Source organism: Aspergillus pseudoviridinutans (assembly GCF_018340605.1).
Source record: "Aspergillus pseudoviridinutans IFM 55266 DNA, scaffold_1, whole genome shotgun sequence".
Classification (NCBI taxonomy): Eukaryota; Fungi; Ascomycota; class Eurotiomycetes; order Eurotiales; family Aspergillaceae; genus Aspergillus; species Aspergillus pseudoviridinutans.
In genome coordinates, this window is record NW_025091281.1 from 3999213 (window position 1) to 4024808 (window position 25596).

At 50.6% G+C, this 25596-nt stretch overlaps 9 protein-coding genes across 9 annotated transcripts; 2 read left to right on the forward strand and 7 right to left on the reverse strand.

The window, feature by feature from the left end:
• Window positions 1-409: 409 nt before the first annotated feature.
• Window positions 410-1891, reverse strand: Asppvi_001376 (SIP1 domain-containing protein; the record flags this gene model as incomplete). Its single annotated transcript, XM_043297673.1, has 2 exons — window positions 410-1484; window positions 1644-1891. 2 exons carry the CDS (start codon window positions 1889-1891, stop codon window positions 410-412), a joined length of 1323 nt encoding a protein of 440 aa, XP_043153608.1.
• A 296-nt stretch (window positions 1892-2187) lies between these two features.
• Window positions 2188-3909, reverse strand: dps1 (putative aspartyl-tRNA synthetase Dps1; the record flags this gene model as incomplete). The annotated part of the gene is made up of 2 exons (XM_043297674.1): window positions 2188-2865; window positions 2920-3909. The coding sequence occupies 2 exons, from the start codon at window positions 3907-3909 to the stop codon at window positions 2188-2190; spliced, it is 1668 nt and encodes a 555-aa protein (XP_043153609.1).
• Window positions 3910-4336: 427 nt separating this feature from the next.
• Asppvi_001378 (putative HAD superfamily hydrolase) lies at window positions 4337-5600 on the reverse strand (the record flags this gene model as incomplete). Its single annotated transcript, XM_043297675.1, has 2 exons — window positions 4337-5417; window positions 5476-5600. The coding sequence occupies 2 exons, from the start codon at window positions 5598-5600 to the stop codon at window positions 4337-4339; spliced, it is 1206 nt and encodes a 401-aa protein (XP_043153610.1).
• Window positions 5601-5899: 299 nt separating this feature from the next.
• On the forward strand, window positions 5900-7162 carry Asppvi_001379 (F-box domain protein; the record flags this gene model as incomplete). Its single annotated transcript, XM_043297676.1, has 2 exons — window positions 5900-6270; window positions 6397-7162. 2 exons carry the CDS (start codon window positions 5900-5902, stop codon window positions 7160-7162), a joined length of 1137 nt encoding a protein of 378 aa, XP_043153611.1.
• Window positions 7163-8242: 1080 nt separating this feature from the next.
• Window positions 8243-11322, reverse strand: Asppvi_001380 (coatomer subunit gamma; the record flags this gene model as incomplete). Its single annotated transcript, XM_043297677.1, has 6 exons — window positions 8243-8475; window positions 8534-9349; window positions 9405-9752; window positions 9825-10791; window positions 10851-11161; window positions 11247-11322. The coding sequence occupies 6 exons, from the start codon at window positions 11320-11322 to the stop codon at window positions 8243-8245; spliced, it is 2751 nt and encodes a 916-aa protein (XP_043153612.1).
• A 541-nt stretch (window positions 11323-11863) lies between these two features.
• On the forward strand, window positions 11864-12775 carry Asppvi_001381 (phosducin family protein; the record flags this gene model as incomplete). The annotated part of the gene is made up of 4 exons (XM_043297678.1): window positions 11864-11901; window positions 11965-12147; window positions 12224-12579; window positions 12633-12775. 4 exons carry the CDS (start codon window positions 11864-11866, stop codon window positions 12773-12775), a joined length of 720 nt encoding a protein of 239 aa, XP_043153613.1.
• A 539-nt stretch (window positions 12776-13314) lies between these two features.
• Window positions 13315-14384, reverse strand: rsmA (putative bZIP transcription factor (Fcr3); the record flags this gene model as incomplete). Its single annotated transcript, XM_043297679.1, has 3 exons — window positions 13315-13834; window positions 13945-14192; window positions 14247-14384. The coding sequence occupies 3 exons, from the start codon at window positions 14382-14384 to the stop codon at window positions 13315-13317; spliced, it is 906 nt and encodes a 301-aa protein (XP_043153614.1).
• Window positions 14385-16177: 1793 nt separating this feature from the next.
• Asppvi_001383 (casein kinase 1 family protein) lies at window positions 16178-17582 on the reverse strand (the record flags this gene model as incomplete). Its single annotated transcript, XM_043297680.1, has 3 exons — window positions 16178-16274; window positions 16406-17432; window positions 17495-17582. The coding sequence occupies 3 exons, from the start codon at window positions 17580-17582 to the stop codon at window positions 16178-16180; spliced, it is 1212 nt and encodes a 403-aa protein (XP_043153615.1).
• A 2976-nt stretch (window positions 17583-20558) lies between these two features.
• Window positions 20559-25238, reverse strand: Asppvi_001384 (putative cell polarity protein (Tea1); the record flags this gene model as incomplete). The annotated part of the gene is made up of 4 exons (XM_043297681.1): window positions 20559-24111; window positions 24174-24456; window positions 24526-24925; window positions 24984-25238. The coding sequence occupies 4 exons, from the start codon at window positions 25236-25238 to the stop codon at window positions 20559-20561; spliced, it is 4491 nt and encodes a 1496-aa protein (XP_043153616.1).
• Window positions 25239-25596: the final 358 nt, after the last annotated feature.

Below are 25596 nucleotides of genomic sequence, written 5' to 3' on the forward strand. Positions count from 1 at the left end.
TCAGTATTCGATGGGATTGAGGCGATGAGGAGAGGCATGGGTGTTAGAAGGATGAATGACGGCCGGAGATAAGAGTCGGTTGGGGCGCGCAGCCTAAACAATGACGCAAAGAGTCATTCGTCCGCTGTTCATTACTAGACCACATGCAAAAGCAGACACCAGCAGATAGATGTCAAGGCATTCCTTGATCTCCAGGAATGTATGACTTCTGAAGCAGGTAAATACTTTTTATTTACTAAGGTCATAATTCCATTTTCTACTCTTTACAGTAACAGAAGAGTGTTGTATAGTCCTCGGTCCTCACACTAACTGGGACTATCGACAAATGTCAAATTGGGTATCTCGGATTTGCCTGAGGTAAAAGGGTGCCTAGAAGTGTTTCGAAGTACGACATTATGTAGAGATCACACTATGTGGCAGGCAATGAGGAATCAATCCACAATTCCCGCTCCTTGAGAAGATCCCTTTGCCCAAAGTACTCGCCAACAACTGTGATAATCATGTCGAGCATAGCACGGGTCTGCATCGCCACTTCAGTAGCACTGTCCTTTGGGCTCTCTTCAGCGTCGTTGGAGACGTCGAGATTGTCCGATTTGTCGGGTTCCAGCGTTTCATTTTCATTGCCCTGAAGCATTGCTTGAAGACGCGCTTTGGCTGCGTCGAGGTCTTCTGCAGGCGGCTCCCTTGCCGCATCTTGCATTTCATGGTCAGCCTGATCAGCAGCGAGACTATTTTCTTGAGCATCCTCGGGATGTCTGTAGTCGTCTTCCGAAATCTCGTCATCATCCGACTCCTCATTCGACAGATCACCATCTCGCCGGGCAGCCTTGGCCTTCTCGTCCTCCTCCCTCATCTTATGCAATATCTTCACAGCCCGTTTGCCTAAATCTCGAATATCGCCCACTTCTTCAGTCCCCAGTTGTCCAATATCGCGGCACTTGCCCAACAGTCCCCAAGCCCAGGCTCCAATCCGTCTGACTCGTTCCGCATCCCCGCTTCTGACATTCTCGGACATCAGCCTGGCCATTATTCCCAACACACCCAGTACGCTGTCCATATCCATACAGGCCAGCTGAACTGTCTGCGGGTCTACTGCTAACAGAAGCCGTCGCCACTCCTTGCGGGCAGCCTTCGAATGTCGGGGGAAACTGATTGGATGCGAATCGTCCAGTGCAGCAATCGCGCTCGATGGTGGCGTGCATTTTAGGATGGATCGGAGAAGGAGAAAGCGATGGTGGAGGAGATTGTAGTAGCTCGATTGCGCATCGGAGTATTCGTCTTCCTGTGGTCCCGTAGTTGCTTGCGCGATTTCCGGTTCGGCAGGAGCAGCCATGTAGACACCGTCTGCGAATACACCGTCGCGCAAAGGCGCAGGTGCTGGTTCGGGCTCTTGCTCTTCTGTGATCGCATCGTTTGTCTTCTCCGTTGGCGTCTCCGCAGGTTTGGGCGCGGTAAACAGGAAAGGTAGAGAGTTAGCTTCGGATCTGTACTCTCATGAAAGAGTCATTGGCCGGCGATTAGCTTTCGAACCACCAAATGCTCGTCGCAAGTGAGAACTATACATGGGGCAAATGACATGTAGACATTTAGCAAGCGGGGAGCAGGAATGAAATTAACGAGGATCCGCGAGTGAAAAAGCTTACCGGACCATGCGAAGATACTCCATTCCATCCTCTGCTTCACCGTAGAACAGCTCATCCTCCACGTCGACGTCTAAGCCTGGAAAGGCGCTCTTTTGTCCATACACGGGGTGGTTGCGAGGGCGTTCGTAGGGCGTCACGGCGGGCGCCATCTCGTCGGCATCATCCTCTTCTGCATACGATGGACGGGGACGTTTCGAGTAAGGAGATGAACCAGAGGCAGATGTGGGTGGTTTCCGCTTCTCCGGCATGATTTCAATCTGGGTTTGCGTTTCAGAGCCTTGTTGTTCTGATGCTGACAGGATTCATGATTCTCCGAACCCAAAAAGTTCCAGCCTCGGGAGCTTGGGCCACCTCTTAAAGGGCAGCTCAGCGGATGCCTTGGACCCTTGGCAACCAAAATGGCCTCTACTGAAAGAACGCTACGAAGACAGTCTGATCCGAAAATAGTCCCTGAATATGATTATGCGGCTTATCCAGTCTCATGTTTTCCTTTATACTTTTGTTCATACGGGTATGTAATGATGTCGCTAGCTAAACTAAATGCTCAAGGGCGCAGGCGCTGGGGATCACGAGGGAACAGACTTGCCAAACGGACGTTCGGCAGGCCCAGGAAGAACATGACAATACGATTCAGGCCCAAACCACCACCCGCGTGGGGAGGACAGCCCTGGCGGAAAGCAGCCAGGTAATCTTCGAAGCCCTCGTGCTTGGGATCGAGCCCCTTGGCGATCATCGACTCCTCGAGTTCCTTGATGTCATTGATACGCTGCGCTCCGGACATGATCTCCTCACCACGCATGAAGAAATCATAAGAGTTGGAGAACTTGGGGTCCTGGGGGCAGGCCTTGGTGTAGAAAGGCCGGACGGCCATAGGGAACTTGTCCAGCACGTAGAAATCAGTGTCGTACTTGTCGCGGATGATCTGGCCCAGATGCTTCTCCATCGCGGTCGTCAAATCGTTCTCGAATCGCTCCTGCTCAGAAACATCGACACCGGCTTCCTTGAGCAGAGCCACACCGTCCATGTAGTTAAGTCTCAGAGCCTTGCCATCCTTGGGAAGCTTGAAGTCGCCAGCCTTGGGGTACGACTTCTGGATAATGGCAATCTGATCCTTGTAACGCTCCTTGAGTTGGGTGAGAATGAAGACGAGGAGGTTTTCGGCAAACTCCAAGACCTCGTGGTAGTGGCTGCGGAATGTCATCTCGAAATCGAGACCGGCGAACTGAAGATTGATTAGGATCGATCGATTTTCAACAAAATAGATTGATTGACATACCTCGGTCAGATGTCTGTGTGTGTTACTCTCCTCAGCACGGAAGACAGGGGCGATCTCGAAGACGCTCTCCATGTCACCCGCAATGCACATCTGCTTGTACAGCTGGGGGCTCTGCGCCAAATAGGCGTTGCGCTTGAAATATTTGACCTCAAACACATTGCTGCCACCCTCTGTGGCGGCACCGACCAGCTTGGGCGTGAAAATCCACCTCGACCCGCTCTTGATCATGTACTCTGCAAACAGCTCCGCAACACCACTCGAAATCCAAGTAATGGCCTGGCTAGTTTCCGTTTGTAGATCAAGAACGCGGTTGTCTAGACGAGTCTTGAGAGTTACAATAGGAGCACCCTCTGCGTCGACCAGATTGCCCTCCTCAGTCGTCTCTGGCGGCGGTCTCTCGGCATCCTTAACCTGCATAGGAAGCATCTGGGGGGCCTCTGAGATCATGTAGACTTTCTGAATGTGGATTTCAAGGTTGCTAAGGGTAGCCGAGGAGATAGGGATGGCAGGCTTCTTGACGATGCCGGTAACCTGGATGATGGAGTTGACGTTCAGCCCGCCCGTATACTTGACCATCTGTCTCGAGATGGGCTCCGCAGCCGCAATGACAGCCTGCACCTTCTTTCCCTGCTGCCTCAGCATCAGGAAAGCAAGTTTAGCACTCTGAACACGCGCATTGTCCACACGAGCCACCACGGTGACCTCCTTCTCATAGTGGTCCTCGCCGAGCTCGGAGAACTTCGTAGAMGGAACGACATCTTCGGATTCGGGGAGCTGGCCGTACAGGCCCTTGGCGGTATCGTTGGCTTCAGCAGCAGCAGCTTGAGCCTTCTCCTGGGCCGCACGAGCCGCAGCCTTCTCGGCCTTGGCCTTTTCCTTTGCGGCCTTCTTCAAGGCACTCTTGCTGGGACCCTTTTCAGCTCCTTCGGCGGGGGCGGCCGCGGGGGTTTCCTCGGGCTTGGGGCGAACGGGCAATTCGGAGTCCGCCATGGTCGCTGGTGTTTCACGGAGTTTGCAGACTGAATCGGGGGGAGGTGGGTGTCGTTATGACTTTCTCAGGCTCATGAGTCAATGAGATGCTCCGACTCACCCCGCCAAATCATCCTAGCCCTAAGCCCTAGGAGGGGCTCCCTTCAAGGCACGTGTTGATGCCTTTATGCCTCAGGTACCAACATCTCCAGTTATCTTCGGCATGTTTTGAAGATATAACAAAGGCGAAAGAAGTATTTAATTCAGTTCTGGGATAACGATACATTTTCCGAAAAGCGAATCCAGTACAAGAAGTTTGTGGTATCTCAGATATGGACATATTATAACGCAGGTCTGCCAACAGTGTATATGCTTGCTTGCACCCGAGTAATCCATAATGCATGCAGTTCGCTCTATAGAAAATAAACCATCCAGTTGATCTAGTCCTTCATCTGGCGACTTTCCACCCAGAAGTCTTTATTCCCCATTCGACGGCCTTCTGTACATCATCAACGATAACTTTTGKAGTCCAAGCGGGTTCTCCTCCTCTGTAGACACCAGTGCGCACGAGAATTGAATGCCAGTTGCTGCCATTTCCGCTGCGGTAGCTGTTTGCGCCTCGAATATCGGACTCTGGGTTGTCCCCAACCATATAAACATTCCGTAATGGTTTAGTAACGTCAGTTCCAAAGATCCTTGTGCGATTGCGCAGCAGTTGTCGCTCCGCGAACTCATACGTTCCTTGGTACGGCTTCCCGATGATCGTCTTCTTCAGCTCGACGCCTTTGCTTGGCCCTCCGGTGATCGCAGCCCAGGTGCCTTCCAAGGCCTCGCGAAAACCTCCCTGGCCCAGACGCGGTAAATGATAAGCAGCTGCCCACCACAAATCGGGATTTGAAAAGTACAGATGTGGCTGGCCATCTTGTAAGAATCCTTTGTTTGGGAGATCCGTCCGCCCATTCTTGTCCGATATTGTACCCAATACACCCTGCGATGACAGTAGAAGGTCGATAATCACATGGGCGTCCAACCCCCAGTCGCGGGGGTCATTGAACACGAAGATGGCATCAATCTTCAATCCCTTGGTTGGATCTCGAGGGTCCAGCGGGCTCGGTATCGGCCTCGCAAATTTCTCATAGTAGTCTTTGAAAACTTTGGAGAACGGCCAAATGGACGGATTGGCCATGAAAATATCGCCAGGGGTCAGCACATTCTTGAAGCCATACTGCTCCGCAACCCGGCGACAGCCATCACCTTCGCCTCCGACAACTAGCACACATTTGTTCTCCAAGGAGCTGTGCTCATCAGGCCCTTTCACAAGCTCTGCAAAAGGAGAATGGCTTTGGATGATGACCGAGGCGTCCAAGGGTACCTTGAGCTTCTCACTGATCTCCGCTACACGCTCTGTTTCATGTTTCCCACCGCCGTTTGTCAAGAGGATGAACGGAATTCCTTGGCCCTTGAGATATGCTAGTGACTCGGCGGCACCGGGGATGGGCTTGGACGACCGGAGGAGTACACCATCGATGCTAGGTCACATTGTGGGTTAGCGAGAGTATTAACAAATCGCGATGATCTCAAACTTACTCAAATGCGAATGCAAAGTCTGGAATCTGAGATGTGGAAGTGGCAGTGTGGATGGCTCTGCGACAAGAATAAGTGTATGCGCTCTGCAATCGTCCGAGAGAGCGCCAAAGAGGTTGCGGTCTCATTCTAAGCGAATGTAGCTAATCAGCAGATGTATGCTCTGTATCAGTGATAAACGCATATGAATATATATTGGCAACGGTGCAATTGACTGTAGAAAGTGAATTGACTCGGATACGGGGAGATAAAGCGGAGTAGCAACAACAGCGGGCAGCGGACCGACACAATGAGATCATTCCCCGGTTATTTAATCTCTTATCGGACCAACATCAACGGCCCCTCTACCACTCTACCCGGCTTGTCCTTTTAAGAGCCTCTCTATTCTGCACTAGTATCATGGCATTCTGGATTTTATACGCCCCACATGCACTCTACTCGCCAAATCTATCTTCCTACTGAAGTCGTCGTGCAAATCGTCCGCTTTGTGGCTGCAGATGAAGCCCATCGTCAAGAGGCGCTATACGCATGCTGCTTAGTATCGCGTCAGTGGTACTCCGCAGCCGTCGCCTTTCTGTATGAAAAGCCCCGGTTACATATCGGAAACTCTTTCCAGCAGTTTGTATCAACTTGTTCAGGAGTCGGTGTACGGAGGAATAAATTGAATCTGGGAAGTTTTGTCCGCCGCCTTGATCTCAGCCGCCTGGTGCACCATAGCTCCAATAGTGTGACTGCTAGGCTGCTTGGCCGAGTCAAGGAGAACCTAGAAGTTTTCGTGGCTCCAAGAGTGTCGTTTGCGTAAGTGTTGACTCTCTCGTTTGGACTCGCCGGTTTTCTTCTCATTACAAAGCTTTCATGCTTCTATCTCGAGATTTGCCGCCTCTTTTACAGAGAGTGATTGATCTTTTCTAACATAAGTTACAGTGTCAACAGCCTTCCTGCTCTGTCAAAATGCACGAATCTCCGCCATCTTGATCTCTCCCTGGTTGCGGATCCGATTCCCTTCCCCAATCTCAAGAAAGCGTTAAGTCGTCTGCTGCGACTGCGTACCCTTCGACTTCCCCGCTCAACCAATCTCGATGTTCCCGACTCATCACAAACAGAATGGCCTCCCCTCCTTCATAAGCTGCAACTGAGCGGTCACTTCTCAGCCACCACGATCCCCTCATTTTCCTGGCCGCCTGCTCTCACCAGCTTGACTTTGAAGAATTGCAAGGATTTGTCGGTGACGAGCATTGCCTGCTTGCTCAGTAGTCCGCAGCTGAGCGAGACCCTAAAACACCTTACAGTATCCTATGCAAATCGTGGGCTTGAGCCTGGGTCTATCAACGCCGTGACGGCGTTCCTACCCGGCCTGACATTTCTGAGTGTTCCCGGCGATATGGTAGATGAGACGTTCTTCGATGTCCTATACTTCCTGTCCCCTCCCTTGGCTCTTGAAGTGCTCGAGTTCGACATGCCCAATTTGGACCCAGTACTCCATTTTGAAACAGCATCCTTAATCATGGCGCTGGACAAAGGCCTGAGTAACGTCCACTCCATCGGATTCTCGGATATATTCTGCACCGACGAGCGCATTATCGAAGACGAAGAAGTTGACAATGTCCTTCATAAACATGCTAAGCAGAGAGCTGAACAAGGTGCGACGACCGCGGTCGACGAAACTGAAGTCGGGGTATATTACATGTGACTAGCATGGCTCTCTGATTCTATGAGATTACATGTACGCGCCGCAGACGATTCATGATAATGACTTATGATCTCGGTACACTGTTGCCTTCATAACGACAAAAGTGACTTTCACCAGTGTGAACTTACAGCATGTTTTTTTACATTTTGTCAACGTCGTATACTCTAGATACGGTTGCTCCTCAGCTACAATGAATGTATCAATAATGTATAGTCAAAAGCATGGCTCGGTTACCATGTACCGGCTGACAAGCCCAGAATTTATGCATGTAAGATTTTCCGACCTTTGAATCATCAATCCATTGAAGCTCCATTCTCACAAAGTTTCCTTTCACAAGTATGATGCAGGGTTGTTCATAGGGAATTCCTCGATGTGCAGACTATATATCGTTCTCCCGATGAGCAGCAAAATCGGACAAAAGCTCCAAGCGCTGGCAAACTTAACTCTGGAGCGACAACAAAGATCTTTGGTCAGAGAGCAAGGTCATAAAGAGAGCAATCTAGAGTGCTGCCAGTCTTATCGTGGCGAGTCCTTCGCGGACAGCTGTCGACCCTGAATTTCTTTGGAATAGCTTCATCCGGAGAAAATAAGGTGTGGTATTAAAAGGGCTGACCATAACGAATTCTTTCACGAATAAAGTGTATCGCACTGCACAGGTGTGGTAGACAGGTATAAAACGCGGACTTGAAACGTTTTTGATCCATTTTGCTTCTTCAACGACTAAGTACACTTCAAGGTCTAAATAAGGGCCCCTTGAGTCATACTACTGCCCTCCTGGGACGGTAACGCGACGAGAGAGAGGGAACCAAGGACACTGAACGTCCAGAAGACGACAAATAGAGAATATCGGGTAGAAGGGTCAAAGAAAAAGGAAAGATATGTAGGAACCAAGTGGATAACGGGTTTTGGCAGCTACACAAAAATAATCATCGCATCTAGCTGGACACCTCAATTATAGGTAGAAACTGGCAATTGAAGAAAAGAGGAACAAAACGCAGGAAATGGTTCTGGTCTCATGAAATGCAGAATCCGTCGTTAGTGCACGCCTGCTGGAATGTGCACCCATTACAATATACAACCTTAAGCAAGAGCTGCCATGACAGCAGGAGCGACACCCTCCTCCTCCGCTCGGATGGTGATCTTGGTAGTGACACCCGTCTTGCTTGAAAAAGCCATCTTGATCAAAGCTGCAACCCTACCACCTGACACAGTCTTTCCGAAGAGCTTGAGTGTATGTGTGCTGTTGCTAAGGGCCACATCGGAGCCTTCTAGTGGCTGGAGAGAAAGGGCAGTGATCAATTGCTCGGTGGCATCTGCAGTCAAGTCAGTATCGAGTTGTATCCACATTGAAATGTCGAATTCGAGACGCACCTGAAATGCTCTTCATGTTACTGAGCTGTAGAGTCTCGCTGACTTCCTCCCCGTTCGCACCGGTCTGCTCCCAGACGTGGTCAAAGCTGCCGGCAAACGTGGGAATGACATAGTCGCTGCCAGTAAGCTCCAAGTCCTCGACTTGATACTCGTCCTCATATCCGCTATCCTCTGGCTCGCCGGTTGTAGGATCGACCTCCTTGCTGGTAAATTTCAAGATATTTGTAAATGATGTGACAGGGAAGCTGTGTTCGCCGGCGAGTTTCTTGAAGGTGACGTATACGATACCAGGCTCATTTGTAGCCAGCTTGGGAGCGGGCACGATGAACTCTTCTTCCAGGACCTCTTCCTCGGAAGGAGTGGCGACCACCGTTACGTCCTCAAGGACCGTGTCGGGCAGAGTGTTCTTGATGTCGTACTGCACGACAATGTGCTCCTTGAAAACGTGCTTGACGGCTGTCACCACGTATTCCGTCTCGCTCTCAGTAAGCTCTACAGGCAGAGAGGACTTGAGCAAAGTTCCGTATGCCTTGAGCTCTGGAATCTGCATGAGTTGCTCCGCATATTTCTGAGTTGCCGCTGCGGTTGCCGCCTCGGCGACGCCGTTGGCCTTGCCTTTGGGAGGGCCGGCAGAAGGAGCCTTGAGGGTGGGAGTTGCTGTCGTGAGCTTCTTGGTTCTCTCTTCGGCCAATGCTTGTTCTTGTGTGACAACAGGAACCGTGGAAACGTCGAAAGCCGCGGCAAATGTGTCCTTGCTTGTTGATGTCACGTACATGACAAGCTGGTGTTCGAACGTAGAAAGTGAAAACATAGAATCTAGTTATATAAGTTACCGAACAGACCAGGTTGAAATCAGACAACTTATACATACCGTTCTTGATAAATCGTTCGGCCATCTCGTCCTCTTCCGCCATAAGACGAAGATTGAGAGCAGCTCGGTCTCGTACCTCATCATCCGTATCGTCAAGGCAGCGTGTAAGAAGGACGGAGACACTGGATTTCACTTCAGGATCCTTCTGCCCGACGCCAAACTTGGCCAGGGCCGTGACGGCGGCAGCTCGTACAATAGCATTCTCCAGGACGACTCTATTGTAAATGTAGCGAATGTACTTAGTGGGATGAGATGTCTTGGGCCCTTCTACACCGAGAAGGTGCAGAATTCGGACCGACAATTTGGTAAATTCACAGTCCTCGATAAACTCGCAGAGGTGGGCAAGGGCTAGTTATTGTTAGTTGGATTGCCAAACTACCAAGTTAAAGGGAAAAGGAAGTAGGGTTGGGGAGTTCGTACCATCTTCTTTGCTCTCAGGAACGAATTTAATCAGGTCGAACATGCTTTCAACGACACTCCGCTTGAATTCATACCCACCCTCGTCCCTGAGTATGCCGCTGAGGAAAGCCAGCATACCGGCCTGCTTGCTGGGGAACTTCAAGCAGAGAGTCCGAATAGCTTCGACGATAGTGATCTTGAACTCATCCGTGATATCAGCCATAAAACCAGAGATCTGCTTCATCAAGCGATCGACACTGGCCTCGTTGCCAGTCTTGAGCAGTGTGGTGATGGCGAAAGTGGCGATGGAACGGTTGGAGTTGGAGATAAGAGATTCAATGTCAGGGTTGCACACATTGACAACATGAGGCTTGAAGCTGGCAAAGTTGTGGAGGATACGAATGGCAGCGAACTTGGTAATGGCGCGGGGAGAAGAAAGGAACAACTGGAGAACATGAACAGCCTGGGACGCTTCCGCATCGGTAACATCGCGCATATCGCAGATTGCCTTTGCCGCCTCAAAGTTGACCATCTCATGTTTATGCCGGAGCCAGCCATCAAGCATCTGCATCATCGGTTTCCTCAGGCCTGGGTCCTCCTCGGCCAGCTTCGCCGCTAACCGCACCAACAATACCAGCGCGGCCGGGCTCTTCACAACACCAGCTGCTCCATACTGTTGAACCATCTTCACCAACGCCATCCTGTCATGCGAGCGCATCTGGTACAAGAGACCAATGGCATGATATTGAGTCATAAAGTTTGATTGCGAGATAGCGTGGCTCGAAGAGCTGCCGCCGAAGCCAAGGAAACCGGCCGACTGCTTCGATGCAGATGCAGCTTCCTGCGTCTCACTCTGCCATCTACGGACGACATCGCGCGCAATGGGAAGGAGGTGGTATGAAGAAACCAGGGCGGCGGAGGAGACAGAAGGCGTCTTGTCGACAATAGCGGTTTTGATCAATCGCTCAATACCTTGCACGGTGGTGGCCTTTAGGAATTGCATCAGCTACTAAGCTTAAAGAATGTAGTACAACGAATGATGCTCACATCAATAATGCGGCACAGAGCCCGAATGGCGTTTGCTCTGTAGAGGATGTCACTACCAACGGCGGTATCCTTCATGATAATGCTTGTCGACATGATGACGTCCTCGGCCGTATTCGCTAGTTCTTTCAGAATAAGGTAGACCATTTGTCGCAGGGAAGGATCCTTGTTCTGGAACAGTTTCGAAATGCCGAAGAACAGAGTGGTCGCCTCGTTCGTGGGGAATTGCTCCCCGGTAAACATGAGGACAGCGATCTTGGTCAGGAGGGTTCGACATCTTCGTGGAGAAATTGGAGAGGAATTGAAGAGACGTGCTATCAACCGGCAAAAGGAAGAACATAATTAGTTAATTGCATGGTAATTTGGTAGCATCTTCAGGGGAACTGATAATCCCCTTACCATCTTGGAAGACGGAGGTCCGATCAAGCTTGATCATGACTTGATCAGCGTCCTCATCCTTTTTAACGTAGCTCATGGTGAATGAAGCTGCTGATCCAACAGCAGCGGAGAGTTCTGTTCTGATACCCTCTTCTTGTGTAGGTTACCGGTAAAGGTGACGCCGGGGTCAACAGTGGAATAAGGACGGGCGGGTAAGTATTATGGGTAAGTCAGTAGCAATTGGGTGTGCAGGCGGTGTAAACGATTAACGCGCCCTCATTATCCGCGAAAGGCGAGGTTAAAAAAGGGAAAAGCGAAAGACCAGGCCAGTAGGAGCAGTGTCCAATCTCAAGGCAAGGCTACTGACCCTGTTCCAGGGGAGAATCGAGCATGAATGGTGAGGTTGTTGCCAAAGCAGCTCCCGATGCCGTTGTACAATCTCCAGGTGGCCTTCCGCGTCTGTGGGTGCTCTAGCCACTGTGGCTGATGCTGCAAACAGAGCAAACACGCGGCATGCATCATAGGTAGCATCGTCCCAATTACTCGGGAGCCTCAACAAACAATTGCATGGGAAGCTATCGTCTATCTAAACTTGCGATTCCTATTTGTCACGACAGATCAAATTACTTCTTCTCATCATGGAAGTCCAAGTAGACCCCAACGAGGATACTGAATGGTAAGGAAATCAATCTCCGCAATTCCCTCACCAAATTCTTGATAATCACTCACCCCGCCATAGGAATGACATTCTCCGCAAGCATGGCGTTATCCCCGAAAAGCCCCAGGACCCCGAACCATTGATCCAAGAGGCCCTCATAGAGGCCGAACGAAAGGCATACGAGAATAGACTCGAAGACAAAGACCTAGATGAGCTGCATGATCTTGAAGATGAAGAAGACGATGAATTCCTCGAACAATACCGGTACGGCGTCGACCATGAGAACCCCGGTATCCCAGCTGCGGGCTTTGGAGCTTTCAGATACTGACCAGAAATCCAGCCAAAAGCGCCTCGCCGAACTCTCTACCCTCCAAAAAACTAGCATCTACAACCAAGTCTACCCCTTACAAAAAGTCGACTACGCCCGCGAGGTAACAGAAGCCTCCAGCAAATCCTTCGTGCTCGTCCACCTCACATCCACCAGCGGGAACGCCGAGTCGCGCATCCTGTCCGACCTGTGGCGTCAACTAGCTATGAAATTCGGTGACATTAAATTCTGCGAGATCCGCGGCGATATGTGCATTGAAGGGTATCCGGAGCGGAATACGCCGACCATTTTGGTATACAAGGACGGAGAGATTAGAAGGCAGCTTGTCACATTACGGGAGCTCAATGGACCCAAGACTAAGCTTGAAGGTGCGTTTGTTGATGGTTTCGTTGTATAGACGTTGGCTGACGCCGTCTCGCAGACCTAGAGCGAATGCTAGTGGATCTGGGTGCTTTGAAAGAAAGCGATGTCCGCCTAAAGAAGCGATCTCACTCGTTCGACGAGGAGCGTCCATCAAATATCAGGAATGCGAACGTCGAAGATTACGACGATGATTGGGACTAAGAGAACAATGACTGCGAGTTATATTCTAGTACAAGGTTGCTATTGTTATGCTGATTATACGATAACCGTTCGTCGATCCTTTTTACACTCATACGGTGGTGCATACGTTAAATATGGGACATACCCGAAAATGATACGGGTCAACTGGGGTTGTTGATCAACTCACCTGCATTTAAAGATTGAGATCCTAAGTTCAAGTCAAAGGATAGGTKGCTGGGGAAAGCGCAGTTGTCCTTCATGAATACAAGCTTGAATATATCAAATTGTGAACTATTCAGCCGTCCAATAGTGTAACCGCAACGTCAAACGCTAGCATTTTCGGCAATCATTGTTTCGTGTCCAATTACCAGCACCCATGTGTGTATTAATGAAAATACATGAGAAAGATCAAATTGATAAACGTATACCGATCCCAGACGCGATTCCTGCGCCAAATAACACCCTTCGACATAGCGCCGTATCCTCCCATAATCAGCTTCCAAACGCACCAAAATACATTTTCAAAATCATAACTTGGCCCAAATTCGCCTATGCCAAGGTCATATCAATTCATCGCGGCCAGCCGCAGCGCTCGCCTCAATGACCCGGAGCACCTGGCCTTCCCTGAACGCCGGACCCTGTCCATTACACTGAGCCATTCCCTTCAACCGATTAGAGACATCACCGATATCCACAAGACCCTGCTTGTAAAGTTCATGCCCCTGAATAAGATCCCAGGTCGCTCCGGCATCGAGGAGCCTCTCCCCTGTCTCTTCGCAGATCGTCACGCGATGCGTAGGCGCCGGCTCCCCCTTCGGTACAAGATTTGTGTAAAAGTCAGTAGGGGTGTACTTCATCGGTCCTGTGACGGTTGGCTCCGAGTCCAGATGACGGCCTTGCGAACTCGCCAGTTGGCCCGTGGTAGCCCGTAAAATCTCATTCTCCGTTGCGTACTTGGCCAGTTCCCGCTTCAGCCGTTCGTTGTCCGCGGCTAGGGTGGTGGATTCTTGCTCGAGCGTGCTGACTTTCTCTTCCAGTTCGCGGACATGGCGCTCCTTTCGTTCTCGGAACGCTCGCTGACTGGACGCACCAATCCGGTGATATGTTAGCCGCACTTATTCCACAGCATACTTCCAGCGCGGGCGTGTATGCAGCCCTAACACTTTCACAAGAACGAAAGGATCACATACGCAGCTCGGTTCTGTGCCTTGCGCTTACTTTGTGCTGGAGTCAGATTGTCCTTTTCCTCGCTGCTGCTTCGATGTTGGAGCTGGTCATCGCCTTCGATGGATCCAGGCTCCGCATGGCTATTGGGGAAATCACTGCTCGAAACCGAGTGTTTGGAGAAGGATTCAGGTGGCGAGTGCGGTGGAGGGACAAAGGACGAAGGGCCGGCGGGGTTCTGGATGCGAAAGGAGGGGTCGAATGAATGATAATTCTAGGATGGGACAGGGTTAGTATCAGATCAGCATAATCAGCAACGTAGGGAAACAACTAGAGAAGTAAATGGATCATTGAGATCATCGCCATTAGAGGCTGGGTTGCTCTGATCGGGTGTTGGTAGTCCGTGGAGATCGTAGACGGGGAATGGCTGCTGTGACTGAGGATTGGAATAAAATGAGTAGTCCATATCTCTGCACTTCTCTCAACCAAGCACGACTTCTTGCAGTAGATGATCGGCTGAAGAGAGAGAAGGTAAAAATACAATATTGATAAATTTGCTGAGATGCTTCCTCTTATCGATGGGGTACAGCGGTCAGGATGGTACGGAGACAGATTTAATGGGGCCAAGCCTTGGAATTGCTTTTGGTCGGAGAACCCAAGAAGCTAAGAGTAGAGGAACAACTTAGAATAACATGGATGCAAAGCAACCGAAATTTCGCCGCTCCGGATATTGTCACAAGTCTTAAGAAGCATGGCATGAGTCTGCGTAATCACAATGATGAAGATGTAAGATGTAGATATTGAAAGCACTTTGGGACAACGCGGGTTGGGTTCAGGCCAGACAGCGACCCAGAACCAGGGACATCATGGCAGCTTCATTTGTCGATGTCAACTAAGGGAATTGCCCCTGATAATCCGACCGAATGGAGCACAAGAATTCTCAGGTAGCTTATCGATGTCACCACTCCATGACAGAGTAAGTTCTTTGCTACGTCAAGCCTACCTATGACTTCCGCATTTGCTCCTCAAGCCAAAAGGAGCTATAGACAATTACGACAGTGCCAGCCCAGTGATACTGCAGAGACGAAGGAAATTGATTCACAACAAAAGACTGAAATATTATCTGAGTGAACGAAGAGACAGTTTGAGAGACCCTAGCCGATAGCTTTCGAGTTCGCTCGCGATGGGTCCTCACAGGTTGCCTCCTCGACACAATGCGAGAGAGCGTGGAAGAACAAATCAAAGCCATAATATGCCGTTAAAGTGAACACAAATCGACGTGATACCACCCCGGAAGCGACCCTAGCCATTTTCCGTCGCCAATTACCCAAAAGCAGAGACGCATTTCTCTCGTGCCTGACCCACTGCCAGTCGTCCCATAATCCTCATAACCGAACAGTCGTGAGATAAGTTTGTTGAAAAGGACAACAGCAGGGGCGTCAAAAGTAGACACCCAGAAACTGCCGTCTCCACCACATCATCGCAGGTCGTTTGTTCTGTCATCGTCCCCTGTTGACACGTCGATAACTCACAAGCAAAACGATGGAAAGTACATGAAAGCATGCAGAACATAAGAAGACGATGGGAAGTGCAAGAGCAAGATGGGGTTGGAAAAGTATTGAAACACGACAGTAGATGATCAATCTGAGGATCCCCAGTGACATTTGTCAACATTCCGATAAAGCTGTTTCGTCACAATACTGATGATCCCGTTTATGCATCTCTTATCACCCGACCCACCCGGCAAATTGCTGGGACTGAAAATCTCGATTCAAATATGAATTCGAGTGACTGGACCAAGGTGGGTAAACGGGTAAAATATAGCCGCAGTAAAAAGCATTTCGAGGCCGCTATCGATTTCCCTTCAAATAAAAATAGTTCGCGTATCGAGTACAGAAGTCGTGAAAATGGTGGGGCTGTCGAGCGTTGAAAGAAAAGCTCCACCTAGTGAAACACACGAAAGGCTGATAAGCGAACTGGCGAAGTTGAGAACGACGAGCGGTCCGTCGAAGCGTTGTAGATCGAAAGACGATCGGGACTGGATGAAGGGCTGATAGAGTGCATGGGAACAACAAAAGGAAAAAAAAGGAATGGAGATCCAAGGCAAAAGAAGTCCGAGAAGATTGCTGCACGATGCAGATAGGTACCGTGATGACAGGAGGTCCCGGGCTTCAAAGTTGGCGTAAGTTGTTGGCATGCAGGAAGCTGAAATACAATCAAAAGAGGAGTAAAATCAAGCTACGCTGCCATGCTGCACAATTAGTACCACTGAGCACCGTATCCATCGTCCCGCTTCGCACGGCTACCGGCAGGCCCATAAGCACCTGAAGCAGCAACCTTGGAAGCAGAGCGCAGCCTAATGCCGAAGACTATGAGATTAGTCAGATTCTAGTAACTGGAATAGACCTCCACGCGCAGAGCGGATCTCGAACACCAAACGCAGAGGAAAGGGGTTCCCTACACGGAACCTAGGTTTCAGATACTCACATCCTGTCACTCCCTCCCATAGCACGGTTGGTGTCAGGGGTGTTGTTGAGCGTGTTGTGATCGAGGACCTTGCGACGCTGGCTGGAGATAGCACCAGGCTTGGCAGCAGTAGCAGGGGTAGCCATAGGCGCCTGAGCTGCAGCTGCATTTTGGCGGCCGTCAGCCTCCTTGTCCTTCTTGTTATTGGTAGCGTCCGCAATCATGGCAGCGTTCTTCTGGTACTTGTAGACGGTCCAGTCAAACACGTAATCGTACTGGTAGGACTCGCGGACGAACAGGTCGCGGAAGATCTTGCGGAGGTAGGAGTAGTCAGGCTTGTCATCAAAACGCAGGGAGCGAGTGTAGTTCAGGTAGATGGAGAACTCGTTGGGGAATCCACGGCAGAGGACCTCGGTCGGAGTGGTCATCTTCTTTTCCATGATACGGTCGTACTTTTGCTTCTTGGTGGCCGCCTTCAATCCCTGCCAAGGGAGAGTGCCACGGCAGAAGTAGAGCATGACGTACCCGAGAGACTCCATATCATCACGACGAGACTGTTCAACACCGAGGTGAGTGTTAATACTAGCATAACGGGCCGTTCCGGTGAGGTTCTTGTTCTCGCGGTATGGGATGTGGAAGTGCGTCTTGGGATCACGGTACTTCTTGGCAAGACCAAAATCAATCACATTGACTTGGTTTCCACGCTTGCCGATACCCATCAGGAAGTTGTCGGGCTTGATATCACGATGGATGAAGGACTTGGCGTGGATGTACTCGATTCGGGAAATGAGTTGATCTGCCAGGAGAAGCACAGTCTTCAGGGAGAATTTGCGGTTGCAGAAGTTGAAAAGGTCCTCCAAACTGGGACCCAAGAGGTCGATGACCATGGCGTTGTAGTCACATTCGGTACCGAACCAGCGGACAAAAGGGATTCCAACACCACCAGCGAGCGATTTGTAAACCCGAGCTTCATACTCGAGCTGTGGGTGCTTGGCCTTGACACTCTCGAGCTTGATGGCAATTTCCTCCCCAGAGATGATGTTGGTACCTGTATCATTTTGTAAGCGGTTGCTCACCAGCCGACTTCCTCAAAAAGTATCAATGCCATACCGAGATAGATGTCACCAAAACTACCGCTTCCGATCTTACGGCCGATGCGGTATTTATTACCGACTCGCAAATCCTGTTTGGTGACCATATTAATACAATGTACAAGGGTCCATGGATGCATCGATGTAAATACTAACCATGGTCGTCATCTTGACTGTCGATTGTTAGGCACAGCTGAAAGCTGTGGCTGGAGATGATGTCAAAGACTGTAGGAAAAAATTGTAAGTTCTCGGTCAAACAATGGACGACGTTGACGCAATGTGAACAAATTCTAGGAAGGCGAGTCCAAGAAAGGGGTCCAACAATGCAAAAGGCCAATGCTGTGAAGAACAAGAGAAGGGCTTGAGAGTGGTAGGATGGGTGAAAAAGTGCAAGCTCCAGCCTCCGGCGCGTAGTTGCTTGGCAAAGTGAGTGAATTGGCGATGAGGCTGCGGGAAGCTGCTGACGGAAGGAGACGCCTCAACGACGACTCAACACGAGAAGGAAGTCCACCAGATACAGGTAGGAGTTCGAAAGAAGTGAGAGTATAATGTTGAAAAAAATGTATTCCTTGTTGTTTTGTTGCAGATAGAACGGGTGTGGTGATGAGGGCGATTGATTCCGACTGTAGAGGCCCGACCGAAGAAAAGGCGGAGGGGAGAAGAGAGGGAAAAAGGAGACCGAGAGGCCAACTCACCTTAATAATGGGACACGTCGAAAATGCAGAGATGAGACGCGTAGGAATTAACAGACAGGAAAGAAGTACCTGCTGTTGAAAACAAGAAGGAAAAAAAGAAACAAAAACCAAGGGCAAAGCCTTGATATCGGAAGGTGGAATTGGGGGGGAGAAAGTGAAGAAGGGAAGAGGGAGGAGAATAAGAGAGGAGTTTGAGTGTCGGGTTTGGGCGTACTGAGAGGAGAGACTAAGCAGTAACTCCGTACAGAGCGTAGGTAACTAGGTACCTACCTAGGTAAGAGGGGGCCGGGTAATAATGGTAAGTAAAAGCGGTGATGAAGGTCTGTCTTGAGGTTAGGCAGAGCTCAGGGAAAAAAGAACTCAATTAGAGAGGCAAAGAGGAGGCAAAATCTGTCCAGAAAAGAAGCTAGGCAGGTATTGTATGTAAGAAGACAGTATGATGTATTACAGTCAGTATCATATAATGAGTCTAGATATGGTCTACCTTCACCTGATATCAAGCTACCTAATAATAACAACACAATTCGGCTATTTCGTTTCATCATGCTGCCAAGGGTCATCAAGCCATCAGTCATCAAACAAAGCAAGAACTAGAGCAAGGAAGGTTCGCCAGGCGTGATACGCGGCCATGCAAGGAAGAATCGAAATGGTAGGCGATCAACATCCGACGATAGCCAAGTACAGCGGTCAGCCCCCAACCTGATATGACTAGCCTTTTTTAGTTCTGTTCTACCGATATCAACGTCGAAAGGCATTTATTTGACTTAAAGTTGTCCTACATCTACGGACAAGTATCACATCGCAAAGAAGAAAAACCGATCGCTCTCCATCCATTTCCTCTTGCATCGAGATAGAGTGAGTACCATCAATGAGTGGCAACTAACTTTGGCATCAGGCGGCGAAACAGCAGAGAGGCACAAAGGCTGTGCCTTTTGCATCATTTCATCATCTCACCTCATAGCCACACTCATACCAGGATCAAACAGCTTATAGGCAGATAGTAATCTGGAAAATTCCAGCATTTCACTCCTCATCCTATCTACCCGGTCGACCACCCCAGGACTCTCCAACAGTATCGTATGCCGTTGCCTGCTCAGATGACCTCGTCTACCTTGGATAAGTACCTTTCCCATGGAAGGTGAAACCGGGCGTGTATCTGTATCGTAATTACCAATACTATACCTAAGGTACCCTTCAGCAGATCGACCCTTATAAAGCAACGGACATCTATTTGGGCAGAAACAGCTTCATATCAGCCAGGTCATGTGTTTGGCTGTCAGTGTTCTTGTACCTTACTCCATACCATGTACATATCAAGGAGAATCCATACACCAGCCTGCACAGATCATGACTTCTGTACAAGGCTCGATTGGATGGTCAATCGCCGCAATCTCATGAATCAAGATTCGATGTCCAAAGCTGCATATAGAGACCCTCCGCCTTGTTTACTGCCCTCCTCTCACCGCAATGTTACCGCGGCGCCACAGCAAGATGATCATCACCCACTCATCAGAAATTTCCCGTAGAGATTTTGGTCGCTATGAATTTGGCCAAAGCATGCATCTAGAACTGACTTACTCTATTGCTTATGGTAACCAACTGGTTTCGAGCCGGAAGATGACACCATACACGCAGCCAGATCAACCAACGCACCATGAGATTGCCCTGACAGGCCGTAAGACACCTGGTTTTACTCAAATGGTTGTTCAGAGAAATCTGTGTTTCATTGCGGATGATTCTTATGTTAAATATCTCCTTATCCTCTATGCCAGCGAACACTTTGAACTCGTAACGAGCCGGGATACGAGTTTGCTGGCACCAGTCCTTGCGAAGCAAGCAAGCTGGACGCCAGCTTGCTGATCTATGATTAGGCGCAAATGCAGTCAACTACATCCGACTGAGCGAACTCAAGCTTTCAAGAGCAACCAGCTTTCATTGAGAAAGTTACATCTGACCAGGATCAGGCAGAGGCTCCTTGATGCAAAGTAACTAGTAGTACATTCGGGATCAGGTAGCGAGATATTGAAGGGGTATAAAAGAGGACTCAACAGAAAACCGAGTAGAAGAGAAAAAAAGGAAGGAAAGATAGTATAGTGCCAAAATAAGAAGTAAAAGGAAATTACTCTCGAACATGAAGCCGTTTTCGAATCCTTTTTCCACCAAAGCAGAATTTGGATTGAATTCGCTAGGAACAGAGAGCATAGGGGAATTTGACATCGCAAACATGCCTAGGAGATAAACAACATGAGATAACACAGGATAGAGACAATTTCCAGGGGTGACGATATGGTGATCGCACGGTTTCGGACTGGATGAGAGGCCGTGGCATTCCTAATTTCATGGCAACGTCAGGAATTGGAGAGTCGCATCGTATAATGTTGGACCGGTCTAGATCATGTTCGCTGCCGTTTGTTCCTCGGCTGCGCGTGGCTTATTCTTCTCTGGGGAGCTTGCTCTTGCTTCCTCCTCGTCCAGTTTCCGCCGCCACTCGGCCAGACTGTCACTCAAGCCATGGGTCTCCTTGGTTGGAGTTCGGTCAAAGTCTGATTGAGTGCTCAATCGGTAGTTGCGATTGGTACTCTCCCAATGACTGCGCAATGCCTCCAGCTCATTGGCAAGAGAGTCCAAAGCCATGGATCCACGATTGTCAGGGAACGGCTCATCTTGCGACACGGCGCTGTCTGCCCTTGGCCGACCACTGACACCACTGATCGTGTTGCTTGATGCATTACTGTGGGTTCGCGAGATACCGTTCATCCCCTGAACAGGCTGCGACTGTCGTCGGTAATGCCCGACGGAGGCTTCAACTTGATCCAGAAGCATGGCGACCTTCTGGTCGGCGTCTGATGCGCGAGCCTCGAGCAGGGCGTTCTCTTGCTTTAGCTGCTCCAGTTCCACCCGATTCTTCTCTGCTGCAGCAATGAGCTCCTGTTTGACGCTCTCATATTCTGACCGAGATTTGTCTTTTTCAGCCTCGGCGGCAGACAAGTTCTCCTTCAGTTTCGCAATCTGACTCTCGAGGTTGGCAATGGAAGATGCAGTATCTTGCTGCAAGTCAGAGATGGACTGCTGCAGCTTCGAGCGTTCAGCTTCCCATTCCGCTGGTGCTTCTGAGCCCTGGCCGGATGCCTGACTTATGCTTCTTTGCGCCGCTTCGAGGTCGGCCTGAATCTTTGCATTTTGCGCTTTATACCGGGTCAGCTCATCCTTCATCCGCTTGAGCATCTTTTCGGTCCCCTTGACATAGTGAACAGCTGACTGATAGTCGTTTTCGAGTTGCTCCAGCTTCTCTCTATACGCACGGTCTGCTTCCTGCTCCCGAGTTTCAAAGGATGCTTTGAGTTCTTCATGGGCCTTCAGGCTAGCCGATAGTTGCTGTTCCAGCTCACGAAGTCGACTTTGCTCGGGCGTACCGAATCGAGAGCCCGGGGATTCGAGCCTGGGAGAACGCCTGCTGTCAGTATAGCTGACTCCACGCTCTGCGAGAAGGTCCTTCAGCGTGGCGTGTTGGATGGCCAGGGCTCCAGCCTCTCGCTGCTGATTCTCCAGCTTTGACTTGAGCTCTCTGTTCTCAGCAGCATGGGCTTGGCTCTCCTTCATAACGGCCTGGAGCTGTCTGCGAAGTTGCAGGCCTTCTCGGCTAGCTTGCTCTTGGTAGGCCTCAAGCCCAGCGATTCTCTCTTCGGCTCGCCTCAGTTTGTCGGCTGCCTCATCAGCCGCAGCCTGGTTGGCCTTGGCCAGTTTGTTAGCCCTTTCAACCTGAGCTTCCAGAGCAGCTACTCGCTGGTCGGCCACTGAGCGGATAGACGTCTCGGAATCGAAGGAGGAGGCGCGTTCAAGGCCGGCCAAAAATGCGTTCTTGTGAGTCTCCGCTTCTCTGGCATTGCTTTCAGCCAACTCCTCTGCATCCCGCAGGCGCCGGGTGGCGTTCTCCAGCTCGGCAGTTCTTTCTTCGTGCTCCGATCTCAACTGCAGTAATTTTCTTTCAAGTCCTTCCCGCAGCTCCCGTTCTTCCTCCAGTTGCCTTTCGAGCAGGGCAGTCTTCTCCGAGGATGCAGTTACCGCTTCCCGAAGACTGCCGAGATTGTTACCAAAGTCCCTTAGACGAGATGATGAGTCTTCAAGCCTCTTAAGTAGTTCCTCCTTATCCAATGTGAGTTGTTTCAAAGAGGCTTCAGCTTCTGAGCGTAGTAAGGACTCCTCTCTTGCTGACGCCTCCACTCTGTGAAATTCGGCGCGCAAGCTCTCCACCTCCAGTGTATTGTTCTGCATCTCCAGCTCCGCCAGCCGCCTCCTCGTAGCTTCACATGTCTCTTCGGCCAGTTCCCTGCCGCGCTTCTCTTGATCCAGCTCTGTTGAGATTGCTTCCAGCTTGGATTTCAGTTCATTCTGAGATGCGAGGGCCAGAGCTAGCCGTCGGCCCATTTCGGTTGAACGATCGGCTATCGCTTCATCTGGATCCTGCGAGCTTCCGTCAGGCTGCGGAGTACCCCTTTGGCTTCCACCGTGAGCTGCGAGCTTGGCCCGCGAGTAAGCTGCTTCATTGACAGCCACATCTCGCTGATGTTCTACTTCGGCGACCCTCTTAGAGGCGATGGCAGCCTGTCGATCCACTGTCGCCTGCATTTTTGCAAGCTCTGCCCGCATTGCAAGGAAGGCCTCAATCAAGGGCCGATCCTCATCCGCAAACATATCTGCCGCACGCTCGTCCGCGATGGGATTGTTCGAAAAGTTTATCGTGTATCCAGCTTTCTTGGCCAGTGCAAGTTCTGACGCATACCACGCATTGCGATTCTTGGCTGCCTCCAGCTCCTTGATCAGAGCCTCCTGATGAGCAGTAAGCCGGGGAGAACGGGGCTCATCCCCAATGGACTTGGAATTCCTGTGACCTCGGGATTCGATCGATCCATCGATACTGGCATGCCGCCCCAGAACAGACTCGTCCGCACTATCCATGGATCCGCGCTGGCGATGCTGACGTAGAGAGCGCTGTCTGGCTAAAGGAGCAGCTTCCCCAGCCTCCATGGCTCTGGCAGACATTCTTGACGGCGTTTGAGTGGGAGTTCGATGTCCACTCGACATAGGCCCTGAGTCGTTAGCAGAGCGAGGGTCCTTGGAAGAATCTCTCGCCACCGGGGACTCCCTGTCTCTCTCGGATGCTATCGCGCGGACAGTGTCTGCTGCCGAACCGCCGTAGTTACGATCGGTTGGCGTTTTACTTCTGGGATTCATGGCGTGCTGTGGTGTGCTGCCTCGGGGACCGGGCGTTGGTGCCTGACCTGGCGGTGGAGGGCCGGCGGGTGCCTGCGCGATGGACGCTCTTGGTAACCGAGAGCCCGGGCCTGGGCCATGGTCGCCTGGTCGACCATTTGGGGTTATCATCATACTCTCCCTTGCTTGACCTGGTCCTCGCCGTTGCTGTGAGTCTGCAGGTTGTGGATTCTGCGCCTCTCGCGACGTTCGGCCAGTTGGCGCCCCGTGTCGGTCATTGCCTCCTTTTCTCATGGCCAGGGGAGGTGCAGCGACCTTTTCTCCGTTCTGGGTTTCGGTCGGGTAACGAATCTTGGAGGTGTCAAGAATATATGTCATACTGAGCTCCACTGGATCCCTGGGTGCAGAGCTTGGCTCACCGGCCAAGACGATGATTTGTTTGCCAAATGCTGTCATACTGTGGCCTGATCTCGGGGAAGGCGCTGGTCCCATATTTTGAAAAGAATACCATCGCCGAGTCGTGATGCGGAAAGCGGCTAAATCTCCCAGGTCGATGCCTTCATCCGTACGACCACCGAATATATACATGACATCGTTGACAAGAGCCGCAGCATGTCCTTCCCGAGGAGTGGGAATGAATCCGACACAGTCCAACTGAGACCAGAGATTCGCTCGCGGGTCGTAAGACCAGACATCGTTGAACCATTGCAGGCCGTTCGTACCACCAAACCTTTATGAGATATGAGCAACCCGATCAGATAATGATTAAAAGATAAGAGCTGAGATTCTTACAGGTAAAGCTTGTCATTGAAGCTGACCATCGTATGGTTGGTCCTCGCGGGAGGAATCTGACCAGGGGACGGTCCTCCCTCGTGACTGTTGCGAATCAGAAACTCCCATTTATTCGCAGGATTCTGAAGCTGATTGAGATCGAAGGCGACAAGATCGTTGAAAAAGTAACCTTCAACCTGACCCCCAAAAACGTAAAGCTTGGAACCAAGAATATTAATGGTGTGGCCATAACGTCCTGCTGGACGAGGGTTTGGGGGAATTGCCCGCGACCACTGTCGGGATGCTGAGGGAAATCAAAACGTCAGCAAGGTGAATGTGAGATGCAAGAGACCAAAAAAGGGTGAATACTCACAGGTGTTGAGAAGATATAGAGTGTCGTCCAAGGTGTCGGTTTCATCGACCTTCGTATCTCCTCCGAACACGATGAAAGCATTTCCGACTAGCAAACTTGCATGGCCGACTCTGGGACCGGGTCCCTCAGAAACAGTAGCAATGGGGAAGCACGACAAATTTCCGCCGCTGCTTTCAACCATCCAAAGGTCGCCCTTGACAGTAGATCCATCGATCAATCCACCCATCATGTAAATGTCACCTTCTTTCGAAGCGACCGCGTTGATTGCTGCACCATATCGGGGGAACGGGTTTCCTTGGGGTGTGGAGAAATTGAGTCGACGTTGCGACCAGGGGTAGAGCGAAGCACCGGGACTAGAATTAGGAGAGGTTGTGTTCATGGCTTGCGATGGTCGTTGTGCCTATAATGCCCGAGTCAGAATGTACATCATAGCGCTCCTTTGCTCCGCAACCACCAACCTGAGATTCGKATTCGGCTCTCGGCCGCGCCCTTTGCTGTTCAGGACTGCTCGTGCTATTGACTGAATTCAATGAATTATTGTAGCTACTGCTGGGTGTAGGTGTTTCGGAGTTTCCTCCGCTCTGCTCCTTCGCTCCATTAGGAGCACCCGGCGATGTGACTGCTGGAGCACCTTCTGAGGTATGTACATTCCTTGTCGCCGGTGGCAGGCCGGTAGCCTGGTGATTTTTCTTTGATTTGAACAAGAATGCCATCGTGGATATTCGATTCGTAACGGTCGTTCAGAGCGCAAGATCGTGTGGTGCGGAACACTTGGAACAAAAACCAAAGCTAGTGTAAACCGGTCCAATCACGACTCTCCACGAGCCTCAATGATAAGCTGCATAGAGCAAGAAATCGTAGCGAATGTCAGTGGAAAGGAGCAAGCGCCAGGCTGAAGGTTACCCGTACGAGCGAAGAGACCGATTGATCGATGGAGGGAGGCAATGCAACGTCCGGGTTCGAATATTGAAGCCAGCGATGAGAAGTCTAAAGAGGTTGTCAGAGTCTTGATGCAAGTGAGATCATAATTCGTTCTGGGGTTTGTAAATAATACCTTGGTGCAGTAGTGGC